The sequence below is a fragment of the Myiozetetes cayanensis genome, unplaced genomic scaffold (genome assembly GCF_022539395.1).
Source record: "Myiozetetes cayanensis isolate MyiCay16 unplaced genomic scaffold, myiCay2020 scf32, whole genome shotgun sequence".
In the NCBI taxonomy this organism is placed as follows: Eukaryota; Metazoa; Chordata; class Aves; order Passeriformes; family Tyrannidae; genus Myiozetetes; species Myiozetetes cayanensis.
In genome coordinates, this window is record NW_026087544.1 from 2,603,266 (window position 1) to 2,622,458 (window position 19,193).

At 53.2% G+C, this 19,193-nt stretch overlaps 1 protein-coding gene across 2 annotated transcripts in view; it reads right to left on the reverse strand.

Annotated features, from left to right (window-relative positions):
- The window catches only part of PLXNA2 (plexin A2), a 163,944-nt gene that overhangs the window by 57,390 nt on the left and 87,361 nt on the right, over positions 1-19,193 (reverse strand). For both annotated transcript variants that reach the window (XM_050326688.1, XM_050326689.1), the window contains exons 5-9: positions 11,318-11,418; positions 6,465-6,588; positions 5,346-5,499; positions 4,068-4,164; positions 633-747 (exon numbers count right to left, since the gene is read on the reverse strand). In XM_050326688.1, coding sequence (XP_050182645.1) covers positions 633-747; positions 4,068-4,164; positions 5,346-5,499; positions 6,465-6,588; positions 11,318-11,418 — 591 coding nt within the window. The remainder of the gene's footprint in view (positions 1-632; positions 748-4,067; positions 4,165-5,345; positions 5,500-6,464; positions 6,589-11,317; positions 11,419-19,193) is intronic.

Below are 19,193 nucleotides of genomic sequence, written 5' to 3' on the forward strand. Positions count from 1 at the left end.
CTTCACAGATCCCTCTGCCCTGGGACACACAGAAGAGCTGGCAGAGCCATTAATGGGCTCTGCCTCTTCTGACTGTTAAAAGCATTTTTGGATTTGAGCCCCACACCTTTTATGAGCTGCTAAGAGAGATGGCTCCTGGTCCGCAGCACTGGAACTCGAATCCATTCTCTTTTCCAAAATCTGGGGCTGTGCACATTGGTAACCCCCTCCTTAATCAGTTTGCAGTCAGGCTCCTGCCATAAATTCCAGACCTGCCAACACAACCCACTGAACAGTCCCAGCAAGACCTGCTGCTGGCCAGCAGGCAGAACAAACCCCTGCACACCAGCAGAGCTGATGGATGGTGCCAAGTTTTGAGGAGTCTTTGAGACTCCTAAAGGAAAGCACCACAGTAATTATCATTATTAATGAACCTGGGCATTCCCACAGAGCAGAGGCAGGGTCAGCTTTGGTGTTCAGCTCAAGAACATCACTTCAGTGAGACTGACACTTGCCGCTCCTCTAGAGCTGCGTCTGCACTTCTTGACGCCAACGAGACCCGTGGGAAGTCAAGAAACCCCACATAAACATTTGCTGTGCTACTTGTGCCACAGAAAAGCAAAGAATAAAGGGGTGAAATGCCAGCCTGGTACCTCAGAGACGTTGATCCTCCCCTCCTGGAAGGAGCACGTGGTGGGGTCGTGGGTGCAGAGGTTCCTGTACTTGCACCAGTGGCAGCGGAAGGCGCTGTTCACACAGGACAGGCACCTGAGGGAGAGAAAGGAGAGCTTAAACACACAGGTTATCCCCTTGGGAGGCCTGCATGCTTACAGACAGGCCTTGCCAGAAATCCTTCACAGGAAAACAATTTCTCTGGGAGGACGTTTTGATACGACAAAAAAAAAAAATAAAAATCCAACAACAAACAGGTCTGGGAAAACACCCGCTCGATAAAGTGTCTTTAGGCAACCTGACAATTCACTCCATAATAAAATGCCAGCTGGGATTTATTGCACATCATTGGATTGGCATAAAATAAAGCACGACATTGCACAGACACCAACCAGGCTTGATTTTTCAGTTTTTAGAAAGTGGAGAACAAGGCAAGCCTGGCGAAAATGGGATCAGTTGTTTTACAAGTCAGGAATGCTTCAAGTCAACGGCAACACTTCTGCTTGGCCTCGGAGTGCAAAGAGTCCAGCAGGCCCTTTTGATTCATGTCAGGAAAAAATTAACTGTTTATGAAATGTTTTTGAGAGAACACAGACCCTTTTCAGACCTTGGGGGCCCAGCTGCCAGCAAACTGCTGGGTGGGTTTTGTTCCCCACTAACTGCTGCCAGAGAGAGGCAGGATCTGTGACAGCTGCTAATGTTCACAGCAGCCACCTCCTCCATCTCCACTGTGCCATGTGGCAGCGTTTTGGTGACAGTCTGCTGGCAGAAGTACGAGCTGTGCCCATGGGACTCAGCTCTGTGTTGTAGCTTGTGGCTCCAGAGGCTGTGGTGCTGCCTGGAGTGGGCAGTGATGGGCTGGAGCAATCCCAGGGTCAGCACAGACAGAGGAGCACCACCAGGGAAGTGGGAGTGTGGCTCTAAGCAGGAAACTCTGGGAAAGGTGGAAAACAGGTCTCAGTGGCTCCTGCCAGCTGGGCACAGGGAGCAGGGCAGTGCCTCCTGTGCGCTGCTGCCACGAGAATGTGTTTTAATAACTCAATTGTATTCTCCTTCTGATGCTTCCATAGTGACCTTAATAGCTAAGGAAGCTTATTCTAATCATGCACATGCAAATCTGGGGGAGAACATCAAGAGCTGCAAAGCTTATTTAATTACTCATTTGTCTGACCCATTTCTGTCTCTGTTGGATCTGTAGCACTTTGCCCACCTGCCCTCACCTGGCCTGGTCCCCATCTGGGACTGCTGGGGCTCTCTGTTTTCCCTCTGAGGGAGGAGGATCTCTCTGACCACCCAGGCCAATGGCTTGGTTTGGCACCTCTCACTGCTCTGTGGTTTCTGTGGTTTCCTGGCTGCTGCTCTCAGCTCTGCCCAGCCCTGGCAGCGGGACAAGGGGCTCCCGAGCTCCCAGACTTACACCAGGTCACCACCTTTGCTTTTTCATCTTGATCCAGCTTCCTTAAGAACCACTGTCTCTCTGTTGCTTCAGAAAGTGCCATCTCTCCACCTCATCCAGCCCTTACTAAAAGACACGTAACAGAGAAGGTTCCCTGACCCACCTGCAGCTCCCTGGGGACACAGAATTCCTACACCTGAGCCATGAACCACCTCAGCCTATGGGTTCCCAACAGCTGGATCCAGCATGGGAGGGTTCACAGGACCACTCTGCAAAAGCAGCACGTTCCTGTCCATCCCCAAACCCCTCCTGCCCCTAATCTTTCCCTAATACCACCTCCCAGGGGCACATCCCTCAGACACCAGAGCCCCAGAGGGCTCGGCTGCTCCCCAGGCAGCCACCCCATTGCAGTCAAGAGCCTCAGGATCAATAGATGTCTCCTCTCTGCTGGCTGAGCCCTGTATTGCTGCCTCCTTTTTGCATGCTGTGATTCATCCCTGCCAGGCTGGCTCGTGCCCTTGTTGAACTCCCTGATAACAAGTCCGGTGTGATGTAAGTGCTGCAGAATTTACCACCCTGTAAGCACTTTATCTCCAAACACAAGCTGGGAGAAAAGCAGGGCCACATGAAGCCAGATGACAGGCCAGGAAGGATGTATTGCCTCTCCTGATTCAAACCTCAGCTCCTCAGTGAAAATAGGGGTCCCTGGAATGCCATTCCTCATGCAAATTCCCAACCAGGAGAATGCAGGAGAGCCTGGGGGGACTGCAAGTGCTGGCTGGTGCTGCACAGCCTGACTGAGGGACAAGGACCTAAGGACAGAGTTGTGCATGAGGGGTAGCATGACAGGAGGTAGAAATCATTGGGATTATGGATAGAGACCACCACAGGCAGCACGGGGGGACTGCAGGACTCACAGGGCTCCTGTCATCCCAGTGCCTCTGCTCTGTGCCACGGCTCACAACAAAATTAAAATCCAAAATGAAGGCATGCCTAGCAAAACCACAGGCCAGCCAAGCCCATCAGCACACAAACCCTCTTCCAAGTGCAGCACGAAAGGCCCTGGAGCTTGAGGCTCCAAATCCAGCAGAGAAAGATTGGGAGTGACCCTGCACTGGCACTTGGTGACTCCAGCAGGACACCAGGCTCCAGGGCAGTGCTGGCACAGGAGCTGCTCCCAGCCCTTTGGTCAGCCCTGCTTTTCCCCATCCAGCTGCTGGCAGGTCCTGCCCGCAGCCCAGTCAGCTGCTTTAAGGCTTGCTTTGTTTCCAGAGAGAAATCCATAAAGGCTTCGGGTCTGTAAATGTGTTTTTAAGGCCAGCCAGCTGCCTGCTGCCTTCCAGCAGCAGACGTGCCCGTGGGGGGGGATGTATTTCCATGATCCTCAGCAGCACCAAGCCCTCCAGGGAGCAACCCACTGTGCCTGATCCATGCCTGGGCTGCAGCCCACCCCCCATCTGCCTGCAGCCACCTCCCCACTGCCTGCAACCCACCTTTCCCTGCCTGCAATTCACCTGCTGCTGCCTGAAAGCCCAGCTCTCAGTACCTGCAGCCACCCCCCAGTGCCTGCATCCCACCTCCCACTGCCCACAGCCCACTCCCCCCTGCCTGCAGCCCGTTTCCCATCACCTGCAGCCCCCTCCCATCACCTGCAGCCCCTTTCCCCCTGCTGGCACACCCCCTCCCCAGTCCCTCTGCTCTGCCTTCCCCCGCTCCCTGCGAGGCTCCATCCGAGTTCACAGTTGCGGGCTCGCGCAGCTTGGGGGCACCAGCAGGTTGAGGTTGTTCCAGGCTCGCTCCACCTGCGGCTCACAAGGCTCAGAGAGCTCCACCAGGCACCCAGAGCTCGGAGCAGACGCGGACTGGTGGGCTCCCCTTGCACCCCACGTGTCTGCTGGCTGGACCAAGCAGTGTGATAATCCCCCCCACCCCTTCTAACTGGTCCTGGGGTCCAGCACACATTTCCCAGCGTTTTTTGTGTAGTTTTTGGCTCTGCTGGGGCCGGGGAGGGAGCACTCACAGCTGGTGGGCACTGCAGTTGTAGAACTTGAACTCCGTGCTGACGAACGTCCTCCCCGTCTCCTGCGACCTCAGCTGGAGCACGACTCCAAACCAGTCTGGGGGGGCAAAGCAGAGCCTGTCAGTCCTGCCAGCAGGAATGATGACACAGGGGCACCCGCTGAGCCCCCTGCTGCTGGGGAACAAGGGGAACTCAGGCTGCTGCCATCCCTGCTCCCCCAGCCATCAGGACACCCCCACCCACACCCCCCTTGGCTGGACCCTGCCCTCAAGCCCCCCAGGGTGCTGGGCTGGTTGTCTCCAACAATGCCTCCAAACCACAGCAAAAATTCAGTGTATTCTGAGAAGCAGCCCAAGACTGGAATCACAGAATCACAGAAGTGCTCAGGTTGGAAGGGAAAAATCACCTCATTCCAACCCCCCTGCCATGGGCAGGGACACCTTTCCACTAGACCTGGTTGCTCCAAGGGCCATCCAACCTGGCCTTGAACACTTCCAGGAACTGGGATCCACAGCTTTTCTGAGCACCACCTCCTAGAACCATCTCCTAGAAGAGGAGACACCCCTGGCAACAAGTGAAGCATCAGGGAAGCTCTTCAGGAGCCTCAACACTGGGTTAATTAAGAGCAGATTGCTCTTTTGGAGTTGCTGTGGGCAAGTCTAACCTGGCCCTGCTACTATGGGGCTCTGGGCCCCCAAGTGTTCACCAACTCTCAGGCTTCATATAATGCCTCAGAAATACAAAGATATCAGCAGGGAAGGGCCACTGGCACCTGGAAGGACGCCAAGGAGAAAATGAGTTTTAAGCAAGTGGCGTTTCGGTTACGGGAAGAGAAAATACGACAGCAGTGACATTAATGAAGAAACAACCCGCAGATCAGGACCAAAAAAATTGAAACTGCATCCACCTACTCGTGGGTGCTCAGCCAGGCCCAAGGGAGGGCTCCTGCTTTGCAGATTCACCCAGTTTGGCACGGCTGAGAGCCCCTGCCCGCTTGTGACCACCCTGGAGGGGACACACAGCTCCTGTCCTGCATTGGGAGATGTTTGGCAGTGCAGGGAGGGTGTAAAGACAGGGCAATCGTGGACTGCTGCCTGCTCCCAGTCTATCCTTCCCCGTGTGGGATGCATTTCTAAAGGATGAAACAAATCTAGCCTTTGACAGGAGCACGAATGTCTCCAGCAGCAGCCCCAAAGGCTCTGCTCCACCCAGAAAACACTTCCAAACCCACTCAGAGCTGTCTGGTGGCACAGACATCACCAGGAGTCAGTGACTTACCTTGGTCCACGGGGATGGCAGGAACATCTTTGGCTGGTGGTGACACACACACCACCTGGCTGCCCGAAACCTGCCCTTCCACCTCCGTCAGGTTTCCAAACAGGCAGGTGACCCCGGCTGTCAGGTCTGGAGCATCACTCACCCGCAGGCTGAGCTGCAGCGGGGACAGGAGGAAACACAGCAGCCAGAAAATCAGTCAGCAGGCAAATCTGCCCAAATTTCCTTCGCATTTCCAGTCCCTGTTGCTTTCCCATTCCGTGCAACCCCCTTAAATTACTCGCCTGCCCACGGGAGGTGGCCAGATGCCCTTTAATGAGGAGGGGAGGAGGAAAAAATAAAGCCAAGGAGCAGGTTCTTTATGGATAAAAAAACACCTCGCTGAGCCTTTGGGCACTGCAGGTCAGGAGTGGGGCAATGGCAGATTTTTGTCCCCTGGTAGCCCTATAGAAGCATTGCCACCCCCAGTGCCCATGTAGCTGGAGCAGCAGCAGTGTGTTCCCTCTCCTGCATGAGAGCAGCAGTGACCATCCCTCAGAGAGGCTCAAACCACCTCCCTGCCCACGGCACGACCAGCAGAGACCACCCTGCCCCGTGGCCAGCAGGAATGAGCATGTTCCTGGTGATCCCATCACAGATGGGGACTGTCCCCATGGCAAAACAGTGCCTGGAGGGGTGAGTGGCCTCCCAGCAGCCCTACACTGTTTCCACAAGGAGTGTCAGGGGGGCATGCCAGGAAGGGGAGGCAGCAAGGCCAGGACCCAGCTGCCACGGGGTGCTGGGGGGCTGCAGGAGCAACAGCTGGGAAGCTTCGGAGAGCCAGGCCTGAGCACAGCTCACAGATGAGCTTTTTGGGAAACAAAGCCTTCCCTTTCACCAGCTAATGAAACCAGACCAGGAGAAACGTGAGCTGGGGCCCGAGGGGAAGGGGAATTTGTTTCTGCCACCCCCTCCTGCCCGGCTCGGATGACCCCTTGGCTCCCCAGCGCCTCCACGAGCCTGACTTCATGAGAAAACATTTGCGCCAACAGAGAAGGGAGAAAGGCTGAGGAATGGAGTGTTCACTGCCAGCCTGGAAAACGCTGGAAGTGCCTCTGGAAGTCCACCCCCAGCCCTGCTTACCGGGAGGCTGTGCTCGGACACGGAGATGCTGCTGGGCTGCACCGTGACGCTCATGCACTGGCTGATGCTGCCCGCGAAGCGGAACGGCTCGTGGGCTCGCTCACAGCTGTCCCTCGGGGAGCACCTGCCACACAGAGCAGCGTCAGAGCACGGGAAACACCAGGGAAAGGTGTCCTGCACCGGCACCTGGAGATGCTCCGCACCCGCGCCGGGTGTCGGGCACCGGGGCAGGGCCAAAGGGCGCTGAGAAACGTTCTGGGAGCAGAGGAAAGACGAACCACAGGTATCTCGTGGGCAGCCCCCAAGTCCTGCCTGAGCTGGGGCACAACCCAGGGCTCTGAGTGCTGGGGGTTACAGCGGGTGCTGAGAGGGTGGGCTGAGCCAGGCACTCTGCAGCCCATAAACTCCTCATCTGCCCAGAAACCAAACCATAAAACAGTAACAAGATGATGGCTCTATTCTGATTAAAATAAAACCACATAGTTCACTAATCATCTCCTGCTGGAGCTGAGAGGTGAGACACAGCCAGGAATGGGACTTTCCAGCTGCTGCCAGCGGTGCTTGGCTGGTTTTTATGCCTTAAGCTCCCAGCTCTCTCCCATTCCCACCAGCAGGAATGCAAGTCCCAGAGCATGCCAAAGTGACTAGGACTGCTCCTAGCATGCTGTGTGCTTCAGGATGGCTCGTTATCCCTGTTTTTCCATTGCAGGTGTCCTTGGAGTAGAGTGACATTCAGTTGCTTCCAGCAGAGCACCCACCAGGAGGCTAAGGAAGACTTATCAATGTTTCCAACCAGATATCTGAGACTGCAGCACTGTCATCCCTCCATGATTTCCTATTTATTGCTCTTTGGGGAAAATCCTTTTCTTCCCGGGGTTGGAAGATGCATTTGTCTTTTGGTATTAATGGTGTCAATAAGCCACCAGCAAACTTTGTCTCTTTTCACTCCCTGCTGATATTGGACCTGCTTTCACAAAGGCCTCTCCCAGTCCCACCAGGAAGTTCCCTCTGACAGTTTCTGGAGCGTTCATGGTACCTGAATTAACAAGGCCCTGCTGTCACACTGCTTGTTTTCCTGGCTCCCTGTGGAGCAGCTCCAGCTGTGCCAGGCACACAACCACGTCAGCAGAAACACCTCCTGCCCACTCAGAGGCTGCATTTTTGCCATCAAGCTCTGGCCACTGACAAGTGCCTGGCAAAACCAGGCTCTGGAACAGGATCACTGCTCACTGGTTGCCCAGAGAAGCTGTGGCTGCCCCACCCTGGGAAGTGCTGTAGGTCATGCTGGATGGGGTTTGGAGCAACCTGGTCTAGTGGAAGATGTCCCTGCCCATGGCAGGGGGTGGAGTGAGATGAGCTTTAAGGTCCTTTCCACCCCAAACCATGGTGGGATTCTGTGATTCTACAGAACAGTGGGACCAGAGTCCTTCTCACGAGGCTGTTTGCTTTAGATTAAGTGAAGTTTCCACTTCCCCTTTCCAAACCACCTGTGTGATCCCTGGCAAATGCTGTTGCTGCTCTCCTCACCCTCTTGCTTTTAGTACCTTTTCCTTTGGAGCATAATGGAGCTAAATATGAATGCTGCCAAAGGAAGAATTATCGAGGTTTAAGTGAATCTGTAAGATAGCTTTAAAGTGAGCTCTTGACTGGAGCCTTTATCTCATTGACTCGCTGGAATGGCTCTTTTTTATCATACTATTTATGGCAACAGCCCTAACAGAGATAAATAGGTCTGGAGACAATAACACACTCGCAGAGAGCAGCGCGTGGAAGCCTTGCAGGTTTCGGATCCCACTGGGCTGAAGAGACTCTTTAACAATCTCCTCAAGGCCTCTGATCGCTCCCAAAGAGCACTCTCTGCTTGTAGAAGAGGGAGAGCAAAGGATCTGCTCTCCATGCAGAGGATGAACTTGCATGGGAAGCAAACCCCTGGCAGGGAGGACACAGCAGAGGCTCCGGGCAGGAATGGGCTGCTCAGACATTGCCTGCTGTCCCAGGGACCCCCAGGCCAGCAAGGCTGTTCTGCAGAAGAATGAGAACCTTTCCCACCCTGCTGGTTGTCAGCACCTTCTCAAATGTCCTGCACCCAGAATTCCTCAAATCCCAGCGCAAGGCATGTGCTGCCCATGGCCACCACCTCATCAACCACAAGTTTTTTCATGAGTTAATCTGCTTTGGGAATCTCCTGGTTCAGGTTCAAGGCTAGAGCCCCCAGTGTGGCCAGCTCCTGCTTCAGAGCTCGCTGATTTAGCCCTCACCTACACCTCATCCATCAACCACTACAACCACTATCCTCAAATTCCAGGTGTGCAAACACCCCCTGTGCCACAGAGCCTTAACCCTGACTCAGACCACCAGGAGACACCACCACCTAATGAGCATACAGGGGAAGCCCTGTGTAATATTGGATAATGAAACAGCCCAGGACAACCCAGATCCTTTCACTTTTCCTTTATTCCTTACTATTCCATTATTTCCTTCCTCTCTGGCTGGTGGTGGGGAAGGCAGGACACACTGCCTGATGCCCTCTGGAATGGGGTGGTGCTCTGTCCATCCCTCTCATGTCCATTCCTACTCAGGCATCCAACACATCATTTAAAATCCTGATTTTTTTCCAGGCTCCCAGATACCTCAGAACCTGCATGTCCACAACTCTCAGCTAAAGCTCTGGCAACTGGAAATGTGGATTCCAAGTGTCCAGAGAGGAGATGCCATAAGGGCTGGCCTCCCTGCTCCTCCCCACAGATACCCCACAGATACCCTGAGCTGCCTGGGTGCCTTGGTACCCCCCAGGACACAGACCCCAAACCCAAGGAGCAAAATCCCACAAGCAGTGGGGAGAAACCTCTGGATTTCAATCCCCAACAGACACTCAGTGCTGGTGTTTACCAGCCCCACACTTGTTCAGGCCACCAACCACTCTCTTGCTCTTCCAAGGATTAAATGAACTCTTCCAAGGACTAAATCATCTCCTCTTCTGCCCCTCATCCTTTTAACACATCCTCCTTTCAGCCATCAGTGTGAGCATCACACCCTGACATGCCACCCTTCCAGCTGGTCCAGCTGGAGGAACGTGTAAGAATTAGAGGAGAGAGATGACAAATTAAATACAAACACTCCAGCACTTGGGGCCTCCAAACAAACACGACAGAGGCTTCAGGAACAGCGAGATAAACTCAAATATTTAAAGCTTAAAACAAAAGCTAAGAAATGATCATCGCTCCAAAGTGCAGATGCTTGAAGGGAAGAGTTGAGAAATACCATCAGGGAAGGAACCCTTGTTGGGAATAGGTTAATGCTGAAATGTCATGGCCAAAAGGGCAGAGGAAATGACACTTTTCTCTCCTCTTGACATTGAGGGTTTTCTCTCTGCAAAATGAAGATAACAACCTTTACCTGCTTCCCAGGTGGCTTATGAAGATTCAGTTCATTAGCATTAGGAAACTGCTCGGTGATCCTTGCAGAGGAGCTGCTGCAGGAGGCTGAGGAGCAGCACCAAGCACACCCACCCACAGGTACCGAATGCAGCATCCCCCTCCATTCCTACACAGCTGTCCCAGCCTCTGGAAATGGGGCAGAGCCAAAGGGATGGGAATCCTCAGGGGTGGAAATCACTCCTTCTGACAAAGCAGTTGTCACAGTAAAGACTTTCAGACACAACTGCACACAGGGTGGTTCAGCTGGAGGGCTGGACAAGGGCTGTCTGAAAAAGAACAAGCTAAAAAAACCCCAAGTGATGATGGGCAGGGTGCCCTGGGGTGCTGCTGGTGGGATGCTCAGGGCTGTGCTGCCACCCTGCCTGCGTGGAGCCAGGGGGATGCTCAGGGCCAGGGGCTGAGCCGGCCCTCCTGCACCTCCCCAGGCATGGCAATAACCCAAACGAGCCATGGGGAGCTGCTTTGCACCCCGAGGCCCACGGGTCCCAAATCCAGGCCGGATTTGCGGAGGAGCCCGGAGTTCCCTGCTCCCCTCCAGCACCTGCTCCTCGGGCAAGTGGCCAAGCACTGCCTTGTGGGTCCCTGGACTCTGCCTCCCCCCCACCACTGCCACGCTTTCCATGCATTTAACGGGGCTGCTCTGCAAGCTGGCACTGGGCCGGAGGGATTTCTATTCCTCTCCTCCGGCCTCCTCCAGGCTCTCCCCTCCGCCCCCGCTCCTCCTCTGCCCGGTGGTCTCCCTTCCGCCTTAGGAAGTGATCCTTATTATGGCAGCGGAGAGAAAGGAAGGACACGGACACCTCCTGAATGCAGAGAGCGTTTCCTGGAGCTTCCCTGAAAAAAAAAAAACAACCAACAACCCACCACCCTTAGCCCTTTGTGGCTGGTGATGCACGTGGGGGGCTGCCAGCCCCGAGCCCTGCGCTCCCGGCTCCCACCGGGAACGGCTGGAGCACACGGACCCTCTGACCTTTCCTTGCAGCATTTAAATATCTCTTGCTGGTGCATTTAGAAGGGCTCAGCGCTCTGCCCTGATGCTGTAACCTCGCTGAAAGCAGAGTCCTGCTCACATAATCGAAGTCTACCGCTGCCTTTAGAAATTCCCTGTTACTTGGGATTTGCGGCTCGGGCGAGCAGGAGTGTGCAAAACACGAGGCCTCCATTCCCACCAGTTAAAATTCTGGTCTTCCATCGTGTCCACATCACCCTCTCCATGCACTGAGTGACCCACTGCTCCTAAAACAGGAGTTTATTTTCCTTTACCTCTCCCCAGGAGCTCGGGGAATTTCCAAAGGCATTCGCGCTGCCAGAAAAACCGATTTAAGGAACTTCAACCTAATTCTTTTCGTGTGGGAGGTGCTTGGTAGGCTCTGAAAGCTGCTTTTACCATCGTGAAGCGGTCAAGGCTGGACTTACATGTGGTGGAGGGAGCACCAGCCACAGTGGGGGTCTCCCGAGCTCAGGCACTCCCCGCAGGTCGTGTACTGCTCACAGGACTCCACGGGCACCCGGGACACCTGCAAGGGAAGCAAACACAGGGCTCAGTGCTGCTCTCACACCAGCAAAACCAGAGCAGCTCCAGGCAATGCTCTGCCAGCTGGAGCCACGTAACACGACGGCAATTCACCGCCTTAAATGAATTTGCTCCAATATCCAAGAATAGGAAATACTGGAGAGCAAGACGTGAAGTCAGCCCGTCCCTCGGGGCGAGTCGTGGGCACACAGAGCCCCAGCCCACTCCTGGCGCCAGAACCCCCTGACCTCCCTGCCCAGAAATGCTCCCATGGCCAGAGCTGTTCCCTCCTCCCTGATTTACAGCTGGCTATCTCACACTTCCCCCAGGGGAAGCTGCTTCAGGGAGGAAAGCTGGCGGGGAATAAAATTCATTGGGATTTTGTCAGCTTGTTTAGTCTAGGGGGGTGTTTCACTGCTTGCATGGAATTGGCCCCCCAGGCATGACCCACCAGGGGATTCCCATCTCTCCCAGGCAGAGATGCCAGAGAGGGAAGCACAGGTGGAACAACCCCAAACACTGCTGCAAACCCCTGCTTGCACTTCAGGCAAGGTCCCCGCAGGATGCTGAGGTGTAGCACGTTCCAGACCTGTTTATCAGCACTGAAAAGCCCAAAGGCTCCAAAATGACACCAAGCTTTAACCATAGGTCACTGCTTGACAATGTGAAGAAATTTTTAACCTTTTTTAACCACTTTAACCTTTACAAGCCATCCCTTTGCCACCTCCAATGGGCACGGCTGGGTTTGCATCCCTGTCCTGACGCTGCAGGGGGATGCTCCTACACTGGCCCATACACACAGTGTATGGAAGAAATTTTGTACTATGAGGGTGGTGGGGCACTGGCACAGGTTGCCCAGAGAGGTTATGGACACCCTAAAAGTGTTCAGATTAGACAAGGCTTGGAACAACCCGGTCAGAAGGCGTGGAACGTGACAAGGCCCCTTCCACCCCAACCCATCCCAAGACTCTAAGGTTCTATTCCCACACCTACTCCCCAAACACTGTAAATAATTATTGCCCAGCCCCGCAGCCTTGGCTGCTCTCTGCTCAGGCCCTGGGAGTGATGCCTGCAACTGGCTGGAAATTAAAACAACTGTCGGCATCGCACTCGCTCTGTCCGTCAAAACAGCACCCGGCTCCCAGCAGCTGGGAGGGAAAGCAGTGACCAGCAGTGAAAGGAGCAGTGTCTCCCCAAACAACGGCCACTTTCACGCCAAGTGCTGTTGACACAGTGAGAACCCAGTTCCTCTCTGAGGACGACACCAATAGGGCTGCTATTCTTCTTGTTTCCTCAGCCCCTACTCAACAGCTTTTCCTGAAACAACAACAACAACAAAAAAAAATAATCGCCCGGGGATGAGCCTGGGGATTGTTTTGCCACCATGCCCACACCCATCCCACCAGCAGTGGTCACCCAGCATTTCCCAGTGCAGACCAGCACAGACATCACCCTGCTCCTGGGTGGAAAACCTAGAAGTAAATGTGTTTTCCAAACCCAACAATCATCCCTTGGGAGATGCTGTGGCTCTCATTCACTGTGGGAGACATCAGCCACCACAGGATGCATCGAGGAAGCTCACTGGGTTTTGCCTAAAATCTCCCCAGCCTGTGCTGGTGGGTTGGCTCTCACCCACCCTGAAGGTCAGGACAGCCCCCAGAATCATCAGGCACTGCTGACCCACCTCCTCTTACCCACAGAGTGAGGCTTGGCAGGATCGGTCCCTGTGATTTATATGCAGCTCAGGGCTTGTTTCATGTTTGTGAGGAGCTGGATGCTCTCACAGGGCTCTATAAATAACAGAGGATTTGAATTATATGAATAAGAGTTCATTAGAGATGATTTTGTGTTGCACGTTCGGGTTCTTTTTCTGCTCAGAAGCTGCGGCTTCTGCACATGATAATCCTTTAAAAATGCCACAGAAATTGTGAACAATGCAAAGAGTTGCAGGGTTCCAGCCCAAATGGGACCATTTTATCCTTTCTTTGTAATGCTGGAAAAAGGTAAGACAGGGAACTTCACCCATTCAGTCTTTTTGGGGGCCAAAAGAGACCTGGCTGAAGTGTGTGGGTGGGTTTGGTCTGACACCTGAGGGTCCCTCTGGATCGGCAGTTCCATAGCCTTGGATATGCCCTGTGGTCTCTGGCTGGAGGAAGCTGTAACACTTTAGAGGAGAATAATTTCTTTCTCCAATATCTAATCCTGTGTCTTTGAAATGCACCCTTCATAGAAATTATTGCCCCAATGTCCAAGTAAATGCTTAAATTAATAAGTTTAGAAAGATTATGATCAAAAGCATTGAGGTATTTCCACACATGAAAAAAACCTGGGGGGTTTTGCAGTACTTGCCCAGCTCTCTCAGCACTAACACATAACCAACCCCCTTATACCAGCCACAATCCAAATATCAAAAATATTCCAGCCTTCTGCAGAGTATGTTTCATTTTAATGGGCAAACAAGAGAAATCCCTTTAAGAGTAGGACACATCCATATGTTATTCCACGCCTATCATGAACACGGAAGACTGAAAGCTGTATTTCCTTTAGAGACAGCACAGCAGTAAAACATTGCTGCCCTTACTCTTCCTGATGGCAGGTTGGAAAGACTCTCTTGGCTTTAGGTATTTTTAAACTGTTCTCTGACAGCCTAACTGTCAATTTGAGACCAAAGAATTTGTGCTGGGCTGGGCAGAGAAGACAAGGAACAGCAGTGCCTGCAGCTGGAAGGAGAAACAAGATGGATCAGGGTGGGGCACAGGGGACTCCCAAGTCCAACAACTTCCTCCCAGGTCCCCTTCAGCCAACAGGGAGATGCCAAAATGTACCTGGTAATTAAATGATAAAGTCTCATTACTCCTTTCCCCTGACTGCCTGACCCATAACATCAGCTAAAATAAAATAAAATAAAATGAAATAAAATAAATCAATACAGATTCTCCAAAACACACGAATTCCAACTTGGCCAGCCCAAAGAGAAAATGAGTGCAAGAAACCAGTTCCAAATAAATAAATAAATACCTAAAATAAACAACTAAAGCAAAGTTTCCACAGCTTGTGCGTGCCACCAGCCCAGTCCTCTGACCTCCCTGGCTGGAGACAGCCCCCAGGGTGTCCCACCACCACGGCACGGTGCCCACAGACCCCTCAGGGGGCTGGAGTTCAAACAGAAAATCTATTTTTAATGACTTTGGGGAGTGGAGTAGGGATGCCAACTAGTTCAATGTAATTAAAGCTATCTATCACTCAAGTGAGCAGGAGCCCAAAGTTGATGAACTTTCCAATGAGGTTTTATTCTTCCCTTTATTCATGAGAAAACACCGCTTTGTGCTGGTGCAGGAGACGTGAAAAAGTGTGGGAAGGAGCAAGGAGGACACATCAGTTCCAGCCATTAAAGTGTCAGGGTGACAGGGAAAACAGAGTCAAACTTTCTCAGGGGGCTGTAAAAAGTCTGACAGACTCCTCTTCTCCTCCCTGAGTCTCCGTGCAAAACTCCAAATGGGGAATCCTCCTGTGGTGCCTTTGCCAAGGAATTACCAGCATGCAGGGGTGGGAAAGAGAGCAAGACATGTGGATCCAATCCACCCCACACTGTGTGAAAATTCCTACCTGGAAATGACTTCTTGGTTCAAGCAGAGCCCGTGGAGATCTCAGACATGCTACAGGCTGATGCCAGCAACGAGCACAAAAGACCCAGAGACAAGTGGGATGTGGGCAGTGCACCCATGGGGCAGCAGCCAGGACACAGGGGAAGGAGGAGAAGGGTGAGTTTTTAACCAAAAAGCATCGAGGACCATCCCCAAGTGTGCTGTTAAACCCCTGGAGGCAGCAATACCTGCTCCAGAGGAAGGGACCCAGGCAAGGAGGGGGTGAGGGGGAGTTCTCCTGGCAGGTACAGCAGCTCCTGCAGGACCCAGCTCTCCTCTCCCACACTGCTCAGCAGAGAAGGATTATCAGAGCTACCAACGGGCTGTCAGAACCAAATCAACGCCTGTAACTTTTGGCAGAGAGGCAGCTGAGTGGGAGAGGACACGGAGACAACGTTTCCATGGCTACAAGGGGATTATTTAATTACGGCGCTGCAGATGCATGTGGAGAAAGTCCCTTAAACTCTGATCCAAGCAACCTTTTCAATGAGTTGGGCTTTGCTGCTATAAGAACCTCATTAGCATCTTAGGAGGACAAGCTGTGTTGGAGCACAGGGGACCAGATCACTTCCTCAGTGAGGGATCAGACCTTCTCCAAGCATTCCTGTCTCCTTGGCTCCCTGCTACCCTCCACGAGCAGCGTTAGGCTCCCGAGGGAGGTGATGAAAGCAAGAGCAGCATACTCTAGGAAGCAGGAAAGACTGAAAAAATAGCAAATGTTCCAAAGTAAGGCTTGATCAAGCTGTAAAATTGTCCTCAAGCCAGCGTTTCCTCCATCCATCCAGCCCAGCAGCAGCAGGCAGGGCCTAGGCTCGGAGCAGACTCATGTTCTGGCACTCAGGCTCCTGCAGACAAACGCTTTCCTGGGGTTTTACCACGGCTCGAGTTAATCAGCACATCAATACGAAACATCTGAGCCGGGGCTTGCTGGAACAGCAAAGTGCCAGGCAGAGATCCCATCCCCGCTCCCAGGAGCGGCACAGTATCATGGAAAGCTGGGGGAGGAGGGATGGGTTTCATCTCCAGCACGGGCTGCTCGTGACCGCCCATGGAATGCTCAGCCTGCTCCATCTGGCAGCTCCTCCTCCGCCCTCGGCAGGTGAGGGCGATGCTCGAGGGCTGCAGAGTGGGCTCGTGCAGGAGGTGGTGCAGGGACAGGACACCCCCTGCCCCGATCACCACCCTGCCTGGGATGCCAGCTCTGTTGTGGTGCGGCCCTCCAGGCTGTGCCCGGCTTTTGGGATCCCACGCTGGCATCCACGTGCCCACCCCGTGCTCAGACTGGCATGCCAGCGCCAGCTCTGTGTGACAGTCACCACTCCTAAGTGTCTTGGCAGCGTCAGCTCTCCCTCCTGCTTCTCATGGACCATCTGCATCTGGGAAGTGAAGGGCCAGGGATGCACGGCCTCCTCTTATCAGCTCCACGTACCCGCTGCCTCCGGAGCCGGGAAAACCTTGGGCATGTACAAAATTGGGAAGCCATTCTTTAATCTCCAATGTTGGAATAAAACTGCTGGCTGGGGTATTTACTCAGGCTTCTGGAATTGGAAAAATACAGCAAAATTTATGGATTACAGTTAGGTCAAACCTGGCCATAGAGAGTGCAGCCACACAGGCTGGCTCCTGCCTGGCTCCTCCTGCCCCACATGGTGCTGGTGGGAGCCCGGTATCCCCTCACATGGATGGCCATTGAGGAGGACAGGATCCTCAGCATAAAATCCTATTTGGGACACTCAACCACTTTGTTTTCCCGCAGAGCTGACCCCTTGACAAGTAAAGGGGGTGATGAGATAAATGTTTACACGTGGCAGTAATGAGGAATGAGATGCTAAAGGTCTTCACCACAAGAACGGGGTTATGCTGTGATACACCCACGTGTTTCCTCCCCTGGAAAACCACCACGCCCCAGGGGAGCTGCAAATTTGTTCTTGGCTGCAAAGAAACCTTCAAGTGAGTTTCTGGAAATCAAGGTCTGTCCATTCTGCAGCTCCATCCAGGTGGGAGATCCTCCTCCTCCTCCTCCTCAGCTCTGTGTGCTGCTGGCACAAGCCAGGGTGACACAACTTCTCTGCTCCTTTGGAGTTCCCTCTGGGCTTGCTCTGGATTTCAGGATGCTGTGCCTGGAGCAGCCACATGCCACATCCAAGTGTCTCTGCCAGGGGATGTCACTGCTGCCACCAGAAGTGGCTTCTTGAAGTGCTGGCACCATCTTCTGATGCTGCTGGGCGAGACCACTCTGCCACGGCCACCCAGCCGATGAGCACTGCCCTTTGCAGCACTGATTAGCCCAGGCCCCAGGGGAACTAATTAATCAGGATAAAAGGGGGGCAGCTTTCCAAACTTCCCAGGCTCAGGTGGGGATCAATCCAACACAGCAAACTTTCATCTCGCATCAGTTCGTGGCCCCTGCGTTCAGTGCTTTGCCTCCCTGCCATGCAACTCCTGGCCCGCTCCCTGCAGTCACTGAAAAGTTTTAACAGAAGCTCAGAAAATTAATTAAGGTGAATAATTAATTATAAAGTGCGTGCTTCTTCCCCTCTCTGTTTTGCGAGAAAAGCGGCAAAAATAGAATTCTGGATAACTCTGGAGTTACAACCAGCGTAATTAGGTGTTCAGCGCGCTCCCACAATCGGGCTGTGCTTATTAAAATTACTGTTTTAGTCGGAGCATTTTGCCAGAGAGTCATTAACGGCACAATGCTTCGATTCCCCGCCACTCTAATTAGACTTGGACGCCTCCAGCGCAGGGATGCCCGGCTCCACTGCCCGCTCAGCGCTGCAGGTGACGCGCTGTGGGGACCCTGACAAGGCTCCCAGGGTGCTTCCCAGCTCCAGGGTGCAGGGGTTTGGATGGGAGAGCGAGGGTAGGGACGTGCCTGTGCCCTCAGCAACATCTCCCTGGCCTTGGTGTTGAGGAGCACACGGGACAAGACAGCAACTGGAAGAATGGGAATAGGTTTCCCAGAGAAGCTGTGGCTGCCCCAGCCCTGGAAGTGTTCAAGGCAAGGTTGGACAGGGCTTGGAGCAACCTGGGCTAGTGGAAGGTGTCCCTGCCCGTGGCAGGGGGTGGAACTGGATGGACTTTAAGGTCCCTTCCAACCCAAACCACTCTGTGATTCTTTGACATCTTGAAGGTGGGGACACCTTGGAAAGAACGAAACGCCCTGAGCATCCATAAACAACGTCCCCACTCCGAGCAGCTTCCCAGACCGGTTTGGAAGTGATGGAGGCCTCAAAGCAGGTGTGTGCCTGTGTCAGAGCAGGGAGCTCCATGCTCTGGAGCACAGACATCCAGCTCTGTTATGAAAGACCTAAATCTCCGTGGTGTGTATCACAGGAAAGCTCAGTGCCTGCTGCTTGCAATTGCCTTCAGCCGTCTGTTTTTCCTCTCTCCCCATAAAAACCACACGCCAGACAGCAGAGGCCCCTTCCCCCCAAGCTGCTAGCCTAGAACTCATGAATTCACTTAAGTTGTTAAAAGGGATTGTGGCAGGCTAAGATAAAACAGAGGAGTTTAAAATGACAAACAGACTCCTAAATGGGACTCGAGTCTTAATGAAAACAGTAATGAATGAATGAGGCAACCAAATATTACCCATTAATATTAGACAGATAGATTAGATCCCTAGGCACTGCATTTAAAACCGACATGAAATTACTTCAATTACTCTGCATTGATAAATAACAAGGCCATATTTACTGTTAAAACACGTTTCCTCCACCCTCCCCCATGCTTGCTTTGGCTGCTGCTTCCCAAGAGGGAGAGCAGACCACTGAGAGGCTGGAAAATGCACCAGGCTGGAAGCTTCCACCTCTCCCCTCCTGTCCACAGGAGACCTGGGCGACTCAGCACCCACCACAGGTATTCCAGGGCACCTGCCACAGAGGACCAGTCCCATCAGCCTCAATTACAACCATCAATGCTGCTATTTCAGCCCTGGCATCGCTGTGCAAAAGCCAAAGCAATCACTGATGATCCACTTAAAACCTGATGCTCACAGCATCCTTCCCTCTCAGAAATTCACTCCACTTCCCCTTGCTGGTGGGTTACAGCTGCTCAGCATCCTCCTTTCCACACTGGAAAAGTGAGATTAACCTGATCAGAGGCCTCTTCTAATGAAGAGATCATAGGTGGA